Source organism: Epinephelus moara, chromosome 6, assembly GCF_006386435.1.
Source record: "Epinephelus moara isolate mb chromosome 6, YSFRI_EMoa_1.0, whole genome shotgun sequence".
NCBI classification, from domain to species: domain Eukaryota; kingdom Metazoa; phylum Chordata; class Actinopteri; order Perciformes; family Serranidae; genus Epinephelus; species Epinephelus moara.
Window position 1 is genome coordinate 36,147,543 of NC_065511.1, and position 15,973 is coordinate 36,163,515.

At 41.8% G+C, this 15,973-nt stretch overlaps 1 protein-coding gene across 1 annotated transcript in view; it reads right to left on the reverse strand.

The window, feature by feature from the left end:
- mtmr11 (myotubularin related protein 11) overlaps positions 1-15,973 on the reverse strand; it is a 47,184-nt gene that overhangs the window by 10,473 nt on the left and 20,738 nt on the right. The window contains exons 3-12 of the mRNA XM_050046286.1: positions 14,487-14,623; positions 14,219-14,288; positions 13,309-13,448; positions 12,769-12,853; positions 8,406-8,553; positions 7,924-8,011; positions 7,191-7,279; positions 4,167-4,294; positions 1,007-1,085; positions 315-385 (exon numbers count right to left, since the gene is read on the reverse strand). Coding sequence (XP_049902243.1) covers positions 315-385; positions 1,007-1,085; positions 4,167-4,294; positions 7,191-7,279; positions 7,924-8,011; positions 8,406-8,553; positions 12,769-12,853; positions 13,309-13,448; positions 14,219-14,288; positions 14,487-14,623 — 1,035 coding nt within the window. The remainder of the gene's footprint in view (positions 1-314; positions 386-1,006; positions 1,086-4,166; positions 4,295-7,190; positions 7,280-7,923; positions 8,012-8,405; positions 8,554-12,768; positions 12,854-13,308; positions 13,449-14,218; positions 14,289-14,486; positions 14,624-15,973) is intronic.

A 15,973-nucleotide genomic window follows, 5' to 3' on the forward strand; every position in this document is an offset into this window, starting at 1 on the left:
TTTACCTCATGTACAAATGCCTCAAGATACATTTATATCTTGAACAATATGTTTTAATTGCATGTCCATGAGTTAGACATCATATTTCTTATATGAAGTCTGTCTCCTCAGTTGCAGCCTGGTGTCACCGTGTCCTTAAAAGCCTGTTGTACGGAGGTCTATTGACAGTGTGCATGTAGGCTCAGTGGAGTGTGCTTGTCGCCGGTATATAGCTACTTCAGGGCAAGCCCTAATGTGGGATTAATGAGAGGGAGGCGCCGTGAATAATGAATGGATTGAATAATATGAGCCGGGGTCTGGGTCACATGACTCACCTTGCAGTGCCACAGTCAGGTGACCGCCGCGGAGCAGGCAGGCTACCTCTGAAGCTTTCCGCAGACAGGCCCTGCAGACGGAGACGCAGGTGGATAATACCAAACAAGATTCATCACATTTCACTTCCAAACACAATATTTACATCAGAAATACTTCTAGAAAATAGTGTCATTACGTAGAAACATAATAAGCCATCTAATACATACTACTCTAACAGTTCTGCTTTCTGAGTAGCCTCACTAACACCTGTCGTAAGTTTCACGTCCCCTAAAAAATTCTCTAAATACTGTTTTTTTCTGATTTCTACACAAAAAGAAGCTACATTACAAATAAAACTTGTTTGTACCAAATATTTGCTGCATATTCAAATTTCGAGGCTATATAAATGCATAAATACACACATTTACTTATGTTAAGACTAAGTACAGCTAATTACCATTTTCAGTGCATTAAACAAACATACAGACTGAGCTGAAAGCTTTGATGCTGTATTTAAATGGAAACCTGGTGCTTAATTTGTACCCATTTACCTCCACAAACTCTCAAAGTCTTTAAGGATTTTTAAATGCCCCTGATTACTACTCTTGTAATTCCTCGGCCAGTTAACAGTCAAACAGCACAAGTTTACAATAAAAATCCACAGGTGGTATGGATGACATGGATTGCCAGACTGGTAAAACAGTTGTGCTACCTGGTGTAGTCTAGCCAGTGGGTGCTTTCCAGCGTGGATAACCATTTGTCATCAGGCACTGACACAGATGTGGAAATATCTAGAAGCCAAAACAGGAAAAAGAAAGATCATGTTCAGACATTATGTATCACTGCAAATGCATAAAAGCCTTTAAAGGATAAAGGGGATCTCAACAAATCAGCTGACTTGAAGGTCAGAACTGGCACAGAACAGCAGACAAAACAATGAGATGAGATACAGAGCACGCAGTCTTAAATAAAGATTTTAATCAGGTGCAGCATCAAACATCAAGTCTTGAATATATATGTACAAAGATTACTGTGGTGAAAACGTGTCTCCATACTCAGATGAAGACATGCTATTTGTTGAAACATTAGTTACTGAATATTAACTAAAAAAAAATTATAAGCATGTTTCCAGGCCTTAAAGGTATAATATGTAGCATTTCTGCATTAAAATATCCAAAAACAACTCCCAAACGTTTCTAACAATGTTCTAACCCTTGAAAATCTGTCATTTTACCTGTTATTTAATTTATTTGATTGTTCCTCAATGCTGTAACATCCCTTTTACCTCCACTAGTTGCTCTAACTTCCAGGAAACATGGGAAGGAATTTTGCTCGGTAACAGTAGTGCAGCCATTTTTCAGCCACACACCACCATTCTTCCATTTACTGCATGCCATTTTACAACACAGTCATTCAGCAGTGACCTAATTTATTTATATATTTCAGTATCGATCCAGCTTGCTACAATGTGCTACTATGACAAGTAGCCGATGGCAGCCACCACGCTGATGTGAATGGTAACGTTATAAAGTTACAGCAGTGTTAAACACACTCGTACAGTTGTTTTAGTGTGGTTGTTTAGATCATGGATAACAGCGCTGAGCTACACCATGATTCAATTCACCACATAACGTTAGCTACAGTAGCTGTACGAGTAGGCAACTCTTCTACTGGTAAGTTAGCAAGTTAACGTTACATTAGCTAATGCGGCTATTTCAATAAAAGGAAATTACATAATGTGAATAAATGTAAATAAACCTAATGTAAATTAAACGTTAATACATTTCCACGTCCATGAACATGATTTCTGCCTGAGCCTTGTCAGATAAACTTGCATCTGCAATGATGGTTGTTTAACAATGAAGACAACAACTCCCATGATCCCACGCTACTTCACAATGTCATAAAAGTCTGTCCTTTGTTGCTACTTTGATTGAAAGACCCCTAAGCTGTTGGGAACAAGCCCCCAGGAACAGTGCCAGGCTTTAAAGCCAATTTAACATAGTGGCCAAACGTCGAATTACAGCGTCTGGGTCTGTCACATGATGCCATGAGGCCCAGAAAGACTTTTTCCCATAGACTAACGTTGGTAAAGAGATGTCTGTAAATCAGTGAATACATTTTTTTGAGAGTCACAACCCTGCGAAATGACTCACCCCACTCTCAGGATTTAATCCATTCAATCTGATAACATAACACTACAAGTCTAGAAGAGCTGCATGATTAAATCATTTTAACCCCAATTAAGTTAGCGGTTAGCGTTTTTCATATTCTGAAATTGAAAAACAGTCAATTAAACACTGTGATTGAGGTTGACTCACATTTACATCTGTATATTTCAATACTTCAAACTGCAGTCTTGTTGTTCCTGACAGAGCAGTATTTCTTTTTTCCCAACACTACATATTGAATGTGACCCTAGGTACAAAATCTGCATAATCCCAGAAAGATTTAATACGAAGTCTATTTTCATTTCCCATTTACTTGCTGTGAAGACTCAAAGCCCGCTGCCAGTAAGCCGACCAAATACATCCGAGAGGCTGATTTTACAGGACAATCCTGTGAGCAGTGAGGCATTCGCCACAAAGACAAAACACTGAGCTGACAAATGTGTGAACCGTGACAATCTGTGTAACCTTTTCACATTGTTTGCATGCAAGAGAGAGCGTGTGTGTGAGTGTTTCAGTTTCAGGGCCAGGAGTTGTAGACGACCATGAGTTTTGTCACCTCTGTTTACTCAACCATGGAATGTGCTGTGTGCGCCGACATGACAAAGACACACAAAAAAGAGCATCTCACAAAGCTGTTTTGAGCTGCCGCTGTATGTCTCAGACCCAAACATATCTCTCAGGGTTCCTATACGTACTCCATTTTAAAATTCCATACTTCTCCAAACTCTAATTTCCAGACTTCTTGGTAGATTTTTCAGCCCATATATGACATCTGAGTACAAACAGCTGGATGTTTATTATGTAAATAAATCACTTTAAAATCCAACTGTTAACATGTATGTTACATTCTGACTATGTATGCTACCATGTTGCCGCCATGTTTCCTTGTGCAAAAAAGACGTTTACTTTTGTGTTATCGACATCACTGTGTGACTCATAAATGTTCAGACAAACCTAATATATTTGGTTACTTCTGATGCTGTGTACAGTATATATGCAATTCGAAGATACCGCTGCATTTTCTTTCAAACTAATTTGGTTGCGATGTCTGGATTTGGAGTGGTTATGAAGGCATTTGGGGCAGAGCTGTGATGTAGAGGCGTAGAGGCAGCTCTGCGTAGGAGTGCTCAGTCGCACGCCATACTTCTCACACTGCATTTGATGACATCAAGCTCACTCAAGCCTGTACTCTCTCACAGAGCGGTAACCTTTTGGCTGTGCTTGCTGCCTGCTCCAAACGGCATGAAAAACACTCCGCTTGTATGATAAATCTAGTTTTAGAAATTTGATTTTTATATTTTAGAGAACAGTATCAGGTATCTTTTTTCCATACTCATCCAGACCTGGAAATTACTAAAATCAAATTCCACACTTCTCTATACTTTTCCATTCTGTGCAGGAACCCTGAACTCTACGAAGCAGTGATGTAATTCTACATTTTGAAATGTAAATCAAGTGTGATAAAGCAGAACTTTTGTGTAAAATTTGGAGCCTCAGTGGTGCTTTCAATGACAAATAAGCTTACAATAAATAAGAGACCAAAGTGAATAAATAAATAAGGATTTTTCCGACATGGCGGAGTTTAAAATAACCAGTGAAAGCTTCATTTGCCACTATTCTCTATATGCTTCTGGCTTTTTTTGTCCCGTGTGTGAATACATATTTGCTCAGGTGTTGTGTGTGTCCATGTCTTGTCCCCACCTCCCAGACAGAGGGCACGCAGGCGGCTGTGTGCCAGCTGGATATCTGCAGGTGACGGCAGCTCCTCGTCCAGCTCCACCACCACACACAGAGAGGACTGGCAACCAAACAAGATCAACTCCAGGTTTCTACAGAACAGCACATCCTGTGGTTAACACATTGCCACACCTGCAACAAGCTACTTGCAAACAAGTTACCATATACTCCTTTTATTAGCGTTCCAGTCATATCTTTGTGAACAGTGGATTTCATCTGCAAGCACATCCTTTAAAAATCTATCAGAGCACACTAGAAGTAATTGATTTAAATGTATCTTAAGTTGTAAAAACCCATTAGTGCAAGCTGAGTCTGCTACTCTGACTTCATGCTGTATTATGTTGCTGTTAAACTGCAGTCTCAAGCTTCTTTAACAGCTTGCAGTGTCTCGGCAGTGACTGCTGTTTTAGAGAAGACTATTTTGGCACCTTGGTTTCCTGTGTTCAGATATTTATCAGCACAACACTGCATCCTCTCTACAGGATGATTAAAATAAACTGACTGCTAATTGAAGTGCCAAAGGTGGTTCAGTTGAAGAGAGGAGTGTGACTGTCTCGCTCTCACACAGTATCAAAGAATAGACTTCTTCAAACAGCTGGTGAGGTGAACAACGTGCAATTAAACATGTAATATGCAACTTGTGTAATATGTAACTTCAATATCCTGAGATCTTAACTGATCTAATAAACTGCACACAGACAACTCCACTGTCCTGCGAATGAAAACTGTTTCCTGCAGCAGCTTTGAGGCGTAACGTCAACCCTGTTATTAGTTTACTGTAACCCATGCTTTGCTTTGCCCTGTAATGGTCACGACTACAGCTATATCATTGTAAAACACATTCACATGTTAAAGGGATAGTTTGGATTTTTTGAAGTTATCTATAGTCAGGGTATTACACACAGTAGATGTTGGACCCTATGAACCCAGACTAGAGAAGCAGACAGGAGTACTGCCACAGAAGCTCAGTGGTAAAATATATTTTGGTCAAAAACAGACTCCGTTGGCAAAACAGCTGTTTTACTTCACAGAACACACACTGTGCTGGTCTACCACCGCCTTAATCGGTTAGTTTGTTTGTGTGACTTTGGTGAATCTGAACTAACCCTTTCATTAAAACACCAAAGTCACAGAATAACACAAAGCAACAGATCGAGGCAGAGGTAGACCAGCAACTACCTCGCTCTGCAAGATAAAATTACTACTTTTGTCACAGGGGTCTGATGGCTTTAAAGAAAACCTAGATACTGGTTTCAGTTCCCCCTCATAAAGGGCTGTCTGGCGGCAAAGTAAAGCATTGAGAATATTCTAAATGTAGCATACACTTAAACTGAAACTGATTTGTTAAGGTGGTGAAAATACACTGCTCAAAAAATGCAAGTAACACTTAATGGTCACAGTAAAACACCAAGTCAGTTAAACTTCAGGGACATCAATCTGTCAATTTAGGAAGCACAAGTGATGGTGAATCAGATTCAGCTGCTTTGGTGCAAATCAAAGTGACACCAGGTGCAACAGAGAGGCAAAAGCAAGACAACCTCCAAAAAGGAAATGCTTTTACATGTGGTGTCTACAGACAGTTGCTCTCTCCTTCTCCTTCCTGACTGATTCTTCTCTAGTTTTGTGTTCTACTAGTGTCCTTGTCACTACTGGTAGCATGAGGCTGTACCTGCAGCCCAATCAGGTTGCACAGGTAGTCCAGCCCCTCCAGGATGGCACATCAATACGTGCGGTTGCAAGAAGGTTTGCTGTGTCTCCCAGCACAGTCTCAAGAGCACGGAGAAGATACCGGGAGACCGGCCGTTACACGAGCTGGACAGGGCCGTAGAAGGGCATCAACCCAACAGCAGGACCAGTATCTGCTCCTTTGTGTGAGGAGTAACAGGAAGAGCATATACCTTATACCTTATATATACCTTTACTTTGCCGTCAGACAGCCCTTTATGAGGGGGAACTGAAACCAGTATCTAGGTTTACCTTAAAGCCACCAGACCCCTGTGACAAAAGCAGTCATTTTACCTTGCAGAGCCAGAGCCCTACAAAATGACCTCCAGCAGGCTACTGGTGTGCATGTTTCTGACCACACTGTCAGAAACAGACTCCATGAGGGTGGCATGAGGGCCAGATGTCCTCTAGTGGGACCTGTGCTCACAACCCAGCACAGTGCAGCTCGCAAGAGAACACCAGAATTGGCAGGTCCACCACTGGCGCCCCGTTCTCTTCACAGATGAGAGCAGGTTCACACTGAGAACGTGACAGGCGTGAAAGAGTCTGGAGACGCCGTGGTGAACGTTATGCTGCCTGTAACATCATCCAGCATGACCGGTTTGGCAGTGAGTAAGTGATGGTCTGGGGAGGCATATCATTGGAGGGTCACACAGACCTTCATGTCATAGCCAACGGTAACCTGACTGCTGTTAGGTACCGGGATGAAATCCTCAGAGCGACTGTCAGACCTTACGCTGGTGCAGTGGGCCCTAGATTCCTCCTGGTGCAGTGGGTCCTGGGTTCCTCCTGGTGCAGTGGGTCCTGGGTTCCTCCTGGTGCAGTGGGCCCTTACTTTGATTTTTGGTGTGATTTTGAATCCAGCCCTCAGTGGGTTGATGATCTTGGAGCCACTGACTGCTGTTACGTCATTTTATTCTCAACAAATTATACAATGCACATCAGTAAAGAGTTTCAACTTGAATAATTCATTCATACAGGTCTGACGTATGATTTAGGTGTTCCTTTAATTTTCTTGAGCAGTTTATGTTTTGCCACTGCCCCCATCCACAGCAATACACTACTAAGCTTCTGTGTTGGTACTCCTGCCTGCTTCTCCAAACTGAGCGTGTGTCAATTGCCATCTTCTGTCGATAATAACACTGACTGGTAAAATACCTCATACAACCCCACCTCAAAAAAATCTAAACTATCCCTTTAATACTTACGCTCACAGGCACACATACACTGAAATGTCAAACCAACACACACACACACACACACCTGATGTCATCTTTCTCATGGTAGATGTTGTTTTGGAAACTGGCCATTCGCAGTAGATCACTGCCTCGGGGGTGTCGCCAACACCAGCGCTGCAACACAAAACATCATTTCCCCCTCTTTAATGACAAGTTCCACATTGTGTAAAATTCTAAAAGGCGCTCACTGCATCTGTGTTCATCTTGTAATTTGTCTCACAGGAATGACAATAAGAAGGGAAACCATATCTGAAAGATGACTGCGGTGGAAATATTGTTCTAGTACAAGACATAATACACACTTGGGAGGGACAAATGCTAATCTCAAGTTCCTACGTTATCGCACCTTCGTCTTAAAGCATGAAAATATGAAGTCAGACTTGTACGAGACTACAAATGTTTGGCATGACTGAGTTTTTAAACACAAACGCAGAGTTGGTTCTAAACTGGAAAATGTGTTTTAATCTCTTAGATAATCACACATAGTACTCCCTAAAGCACCTTTAATATGTTCTGTGAGCAGCCCTACCAAATGACATCACAGGTTTGTGTCTTGATTTAAGTTCCAAATATAGGAATTACACATACTGTCTGAAGTCCATAACGATTAGAATAATAAATAGAATCTGTAGAAATACGGATAAAATAAACATATATGTTTTTATGTATAGAAATACATACATATGAATTAATGAACCAATCTTAAATAAGTGGTGGTAGGTTAAATCAAAATGTTTCTCAATAATGAGTGCACTCACAGGGATGCGTCCTTCATTGAAGTGGGCGAAACTTTTCTTCAGCTCAGTGTCTAAAACCTTCTGTGGAACCACGATGGACCTCGGCAGGCTGACAGAAAACACAGAGCATGTACTGATTTATTGACAGAGAGAAGATGAGATTTTCATGTATTCAAAACGCCAACAGCTTTGACCTCTGAGAGCATCTACTGAATAAACGGAGTGCTCTTCTTTGTGTGTTTTATAGGAGTCTAGCCTTGGCTTTGCCTGACACTCAGTTTCTTTCAGCAGTGCTTCTCAAATGTTCTCTTGTCAGGGACTTGCAGGCAGATGTATTCACACATTCCTGAGGAAAGTGTTGCTGGTAGCTTTAGTTTGGCACTGCACTTCAGGTTTTTCTACTGATTAGGAGATAACGCGAGGAGATGGATATCTGGGAAAACGGACAGTACACAACATTTAGACTTCGATTAAGAGACGCTCTTCTTGAGGTGTGAATTTACCTGGTGGACATCTCGAAGCGGTCATTGACTGAGCTGACTCTCCAGCCCGTGGCCCCGCACCTCTCCAGCTCATGCTCCCAGTCTGAGGCACACTCATACCAGTTCATGTGGGTGTTTCGGCGACGGTTGCTTAGAAACTGCTTCATTTCTGGAGGAAGAAAGTGTGATGAGTGCAAATTTTGTTTTGGTGCTCATGACACTTTTGGTAACAAGACTGGGTATGATGATATTGTGACTTTTTAATTATATTCTATATAATCACTACATATCAATTTTTGGGGAAAAAGGCTTTCAACTGTTTTCTAAAGAGAGGGATCAGGGTGGCAATTCAGCAAAACATAACAGTGACAGCCAAAATACATGCCGTAGCATGTCTGCAGCAGAGCATATCCATTATCATCAACTGAGGCTGCTACAGTGACCATAGAAGCTGCACTCGCACGGCTCCTCTATTTTTACATAGCTGGTCTATTTTTTCTCCTCTACAGGAAGCTTTACAACCCTTGAACTGGTGAAATCTACAAAGAACTGTGTAAAAAGAAAAGCAAGTAAAATCAGTTTTAAATGAATAAAACAAATAGCTCATTGTACCGGAGGCGAAGCCACGCAGCAGAGCAACCTGGTGGGTGTTTTCACATTTCACATCAAAATAAATCAATAACATTAATGCATCCTTTCATTAAAACGATCCAAGTAAATAATGCAGTACCTGCTAATGTTGCCTACACTTTTCAAATCCTGCATAACCAACTGTATTATCACTTAGTAAAACTCACTACACACACAGTGAAGCTGGCAGCAAGCACACATTGCAAAGACAGTTTGTATAGCAGCAGGTATGAAACACAGCCTCGCCCCACCTCCATGACACACTGCGCTCATGCCCCATGCATTTCAGCCATGAGTCCAGGTGGGTATAAAACTACTACAGGAGGATTGATCAGAGAGTGACTAATAATGCATTAGTCTTGTGTATTATGAGTAGAGCTGATTAATTGTTGAAGACATTGTTGCTTCCAGGTTTCTCCGTTTTGCTAGTTTTATATCGTTTTTAGCTGAATAAATCTGGGTTTTGGACAGTTTGATGGAGGAGATGCCACCTTGGACTTACTTATGATGGGCATTGTTCCCCACTTTAATTACATTTTACAGACCAAACAACTGAATGATTTATTGTCTAAATAATCCTTACAATGAATTGTATTGAATAATGTACTAAAACAGAATGAAATACAAATGATACTGGCGGAATGTGAGACTCTGCTTAACAAATCCAGTCTGAGCTTGTGCTTCCTTTTCCACTAAATTAAATTTAGGGGGAGATTAAAATGATAAAATCATGTAAATTCATAGTAAACCATTTCATCTACTGTGTAAAATGTGTCTTAGTGGCACTGGAGTGAACATACTGTATGTTTAGAAATGACTGTAGCCCCTTTTACACTGCCAGATTTTACGCGAATGTTGGGCCGTTTTGCCGGCCAGCTGCGAGCGTTCAGACACACAGAGCCGGAATGGCGAGTTGATCTGAGGTGCCCAATTTTCCGCCTCGTAGGGTAGTCATATTGGCGGAACCCTTTTAGTTTAAACAGACCGAGGCGGCGTTCCGCAACGGGAGGGGCTGTTGAAGACTTGTGGGAGGAGCTGTTGATGACGCCGCACATGCGAGCCACTGGCGGTGGATAAACAGAAAACAGCTGATAGCAGGAATTAGCGAGCAGCTAGTCACAAGAGGGAAACGCAAACCTGACAGACACTGTAAAGATGAGCAACTGGGGAGTCAAGGAATTGCGCGCCCTCCTTGTCCTCGCAAATGAAGAGGCCATTAACCGTCAGATGACAGGGACGGTGAAGAACGGGCCGACTTATGAGAGAATTGCCGAAGGACTGACCAGCCGCGGCTTCCCTCCCACGTCACTGTTTACGTCACACGCTGAGCTACACGTTTTGTTACTTGCTCACGCCCCCCATTGCCCCGAAAAAGGCGCATTCTGTATGAACAAAAGTAGGTAGGCGGCATTTTGCTGCACTCCCCGATTTTGTTTTTATACTGCGAATGCTGAAAGAAGACTGATATTATGAATATTAAATATATTATGCACTACTTCCTGCCAATAGATGCTCCTAAATCCTACACACTGGACCTTTAAAGTGATGTCGTCGAGCAGTGACCACGCACCAGACATACTTGACCCCTGGGGCAGAGTTGAACTGTAGGTCATCTAGTGACTTGTCTCAGAGGGGGGCTTGCATTATTTATCCAACAGCTGACAGTCATCCACAGCCTGGTCAGCCTGGCGTAGCTCCAACATAGCATAATGTATTGTTCAGACGGGCTCATATTACAGTATATGGTCGAGTTGAAGAGTCAGTGGGTTGGTTACGACTGGGCACATTTAAGAGTTTTTGTTGAGCGAGTGAGATGTGTAGTGTGTCCTGTTCACTGAAGCTGAGTTGGATTCCCTCTATCTGATAGCAGACTATTACATTTAATTATGGTTGTTTAATGTATCATAAATTAAGCTTTTCAATCACTGTCAGAATCAGCCCATGAAAATTTTATTGAGCCTCGCCTTCAAACCACTCAGAGGTTTCCTCACATCTGGGCATGGTTTCAAGGACAGTATTGTCATTGCGTCATCTTAGACGAGAATGTTTCTAATTTTGCCAACGCGAGAGGATGTGAGCTTTATATATCATTATGGTCTGCACAGAAACCATTATGTTTCCTGTGTAATATTTCCTCCAGTCTTCAGAGCTGTAACATCATGTTCTCATGGTACAGCAGAAAGTGGAAATAGGCAGAAACTAAAACAGATGAAACAGAGTTGGAGTCGTGTTTAAATGATAGTGATTTTTGGGTACATTCTGTCCCCAGAGCGAGAGCGGGTGAAGACGAAAGTGAGAACAGACTTGATGGAGACACATCAGGAGGAAACTTTAAAGGATTTAGAAAGCAAGTACAGCATGTGACTAACACATTCATGCTGCCTCTCTGATTCATGTGGGCATTCACTTCTCACTTTCACTGAGCTGTTACTTCTATGAATATTCATTACAGGGAAAAAAATTAATGACAGACACATTTACCAGTAAATACCTCAGATCACTGCATCTCAATCATTTTCATGTCATTAACATCCAAACAGATACACAAGAAGTACAATAGTGCCTGAAACATTAATTAATGTCACACCTATCTCGAGAATATATCAAGATAATTTGGATTAGGTTTAAATTATACAACTCTCTACATTTAAAGCTGGGGTAAGCAGTTTCATTTTGGTGTCACTGGGTAAAAAAATCCACAATAAACTTTGAGCATATTGTAAATCAAGTGGTTTGAGGGAACATGAGACTTCTGCATTTCCCCCGGAGTCTGTTTTCAGACTTTAGAAAAGACCCTGACAGGAGACTTGGCAATTCCCAGTCATTTCAGAGAGAGGGCGACTCTAATTGCTGCTCTGTAAATACAGGTGTGCATGCACATCCTTTCTATGAAAGCCTGATTCAATGGTGGAGAGTCCTGCAGAGAAATTTGCTATTCCAACAATGGCAACCATTGTCTACACTGCAAAGCAATGCCCCCCCCAAAAGGAGGCCAGACTTACCAAAAAGTCTGATAATAAACGAAACAACACATGTCAGTATCTGCGAAGTGTTTCAGAGATGGAAAGATGTTGCTAATAGTTTAGCCCTCTGCTAACTGGAGTAAAAGGCTCACGTCTGCGGCTTTAAGTGCACATTTATGTAGCCAACGTTAGCTAGATCCTCGAATCACAGTGTGTCCTCCGCCTCACTCCCTGTCATATTAGCAAACTTTCTGTTGCTGCTGTTACACAGGTTAGACCTGGTGCTGCTGCAGGCCTCCAGCCCACTGTGGGGGGTTTGCACTGACTGAATTCGAGATGCTACAGCCTCCAACCAAAGCTCCGTCTCCAGAGCTGCTGCCTGCTTTCCTCCTCGACAAGCAGTCCACAGCAGCAAGGAGTGAGGCGGACTGAGCTAATTCTAGTCTGATAAACAAAGAGAGAGCAGGGCAAGGAGGGGCTGAGCCAGTGAGCTGTGTGTAACTGAACAATGAAATAAGACTAAATAAATCTATGTATGTGAAACCCTGGGTTACTGTGTGAGTGTGGGTGGATTTTCAATTTCCGCCTTTTTGTTTGCCTTTCCAGATATCTGCCAACTTAAGCAGGACATCATGAAAAATTAAGCTATGTGACATTATTCTCTTTGTTTGTGAGGACCCAACACAGTTGTAGGGAGAAAGACAGACTGACAGACTGATGAGGTTTTGTATCAGTGCCAGGGAGGGACTGTATGGCTGTATACATGAGGATGCATACATTAATCTACTCACCTACACTCCCAAGGGCAGCGTTCTGGAAAGATAAAACTGACCCGGGTTTGGGAGGCTGGTAGGTCTTGGCGATGGTGTAGGTTATCTGAGGAGGGAAACCACAGTGAGCCCATCAACATGACAAAGGTCGTCAGCTTTCAACATCAATGCCCTGCAGAGACAGATCATTGGTGTATGGTACAGATCAACTTCTCTATGCACGAGTCTTTAGGCTCTGAAAGGACTGGTGAACAGCATGACAGTAACCAGAGCTTTGAATCTGAGCCAATATGCACACACACCCCCCAAAAGATGCAGTCGCATGCAAATATTTAGCAACCCAAGTGCACAAATCTGCATGAGAAGAATTTGGAAATTGCTTATAAAGAGGCGTAACACTGAAACAAGAACAGCATTAAATAACAAAAAACAAATCCAGAAAAGTGTTTTTAGAGGCTATAAAAATGAGCAGTTGTCTGCATATTTCTGTTTTTTGTGTAAGACATAGTCATGCTAAAAATGAGATCACCAAATTATTAAAACCAAGACATGCACACACACCTCTATGACTTGTGCGTCAGGAGTGAGGCGGTCAAACAGGAAGCAGATGACTCGCAGGTCCCTGCAGTAGAGCACCAGCTCCTCTGGAGTGAACTTCAGCGAGGAGTTTGGGGTCACCAGCTTGGTCCTGTTGGGGCCCACTGCAACACAGGAGTGGAAAAGGGACCTGATTAAACATTAAACCGACAAATGGGTCAAGACCCAAAGAACCCTCGGGTAGAGGTTACAGTGTGTAGGTTATACCTGTAGTAAAGTATGCTTCTCTAACTTTACAAGGGAGCCCAAAACCTGCTATTTTAAGTTGTCATTTTGCATGATTACATTTTAGCTGTTATCTCAGGAAAGTCTTTTTATTGCTGCAATTTAAACACCTTGTTTGGACTATGCCACTTTATAATCCTTAAGATTCGAATGCAATCAAACACCATTTCTGATGCCGTTTACGGTCAGCATTTTTATGCAATAAAAACACCTCTTTATATAGTGGTTTTAATTTGTAATGCGTAGTAATATATTGTGCTGTGTGCAGCATGAAATCAGATTGTTGTTACAATTTAAAAAATACAAAAATAGAAAACAAAGAATTGGTCTTTTGTTGTATTTCTGACAAATTATCTGCTCAGCGTGTGTTTGCTGTTGTATTAAACCTCACTTGCTGTTACCATAGTAACCACAGCTATCGCCAAATCAATCAGGGCTGAAATCTTAAGGATTACAACTGTAAGCCCTTATGGATTCACACTGTTAGCAGTAGTATTACCAGCATCACAGCAAAAGGCATGATGTACAGTATACTAGTCTGTGAGTGTCACATAAGACTAACAGCAGTCAATAAATCTCCAGTCATTGCATCCATTAAAATATCTCTTACTGATGGGGAGTGACAATGCGGCCATGAGGTTTTACTTACCGACCACAACCTTCTCTATGGACGCCAAAGCCACGTCATGATCTCCTAAAAGCACTGGATCTGCATTGTCCTGCATCATCAATGTGATTTAAAGAAAAAAACAAAACAATATGTAACAAAAAACCCACAGTTTTTGCATGGCATTAAATGTTCCTAATAAATTTCATAATGTCATCCTTTAAAGAGACAATTCCATCATTATTATTAAATCATAATAGAAAATGAGTGCAGGTATTTTTAATCAGTGCAGCAGTTGAGAGTGACTCACGTCAGGTTTGGGACTGTCCTGAGGCACAAAGGCCACTCTGAAGTGGGTACAGAAAAGGGTCCCAGACACCCAACCTCTTCCTTCCCTGGCGGTCAGCTTCTTCCTCACCATGACAGCTCTCTGAAGTACACACTCGCCTGGTGGGGACAAGAGTTGGATGTAGCGCAGAGGTTACAGGATGCAGCTCGTGGGTAATTTGTCTGTCAAGGGTTTTCAGATTTGTACGAAATTGCATAACTGAGGGTGTATAAAGGGTGGGGGTGGGGGGGGCGGAGGGGAGGGGAGGGGGGCTCAAGTGAGGATACATAACAGGAAGAGAACAGACAAAGAAACAGCAGCGTGGAAGTTCACTGTGTAAGCTACTGGGAGTGGGCGTAACAAACACCTTCAAACAAAAAGGTCAAGTTGTTGCTTACTGTCCTCAGGCGGCGGTGGATGGGCAGAGAGGAGCAGAAAGAATAACAAAAACGCCATCTTACTGGTGACTGTAACAATTCTGAATACATTACACCAGTCTGGTTTGCTGGTAAATACGTTTAAATTTGTATATGAGTGAAAGATCTATCAAAGTATTTGTTTATCTAATGTACAGCTGGATATCAAAACTCTTAAATGGTTACAGGTAGTTGGTATAAATATAAAATGAATGATTCAAAAGCTGTGTGTTATGAGACATAACTCAGTGGATAATTCATGAGAGATGTGATAATTTTAAATAACAGCTGTTAACTACAGTTTAAGCAAAGACCCATGAGAGTCCAGCAAATAGTGTGTTCATCTAGTCAGGTGTAGAAAGGTTCATGATGTCATCTGCAGAAGCTACTTGAAATGAAAGCTTTAATCTCTGCTTTTGGATTTTCAGAAATATCAATATAGAAAACTGAGCTCTAACAGCAGATTAAATATTTGACTGGGGGTGTAACAATACACGTATTGAACCATTCAGTACAAGGCTTTTAGTTCAGTGCGCAATAAAATCCGAGCGATTTCTTGATCTAATGCCATTACATTTGGAAAAAACATATACAGCTTAAACAGCGTTTAATATAATGTTCCAGTGCTGCTGCAGCCCACATGATGTAACAGACAACGTGCTGTCTGCCCCTCCCACCCCCAAACCAAAACATTCTACTCCACTGAGACACACTGAGACACGCTGAGAGGCAGCTATGCTAAGCTAGCTCGTTGCAAGGTGGTTATTAACACCATAATCAGACCAGAAATAGAAGATTCTCCATTAACATACAGGTTTGGCGTTTGGAGCCACTTTGGTTGCGCTGTGAATTATGAGGACGATGACTAGAGACGACTTCTCCCCAGTGTGTCCGTGACTGGAACTAGATGAACGCTAATGTTAACCCCACAGCATTCAGGCAGCCATTCATAACTGATTCAAACACAGAAAAGGAAATCACTGTGGTTAACATTTACTGCTCCAGATATGAGACTCTACTCTGTAGTAGAAAGTGCAGGCTTTACGAACATGC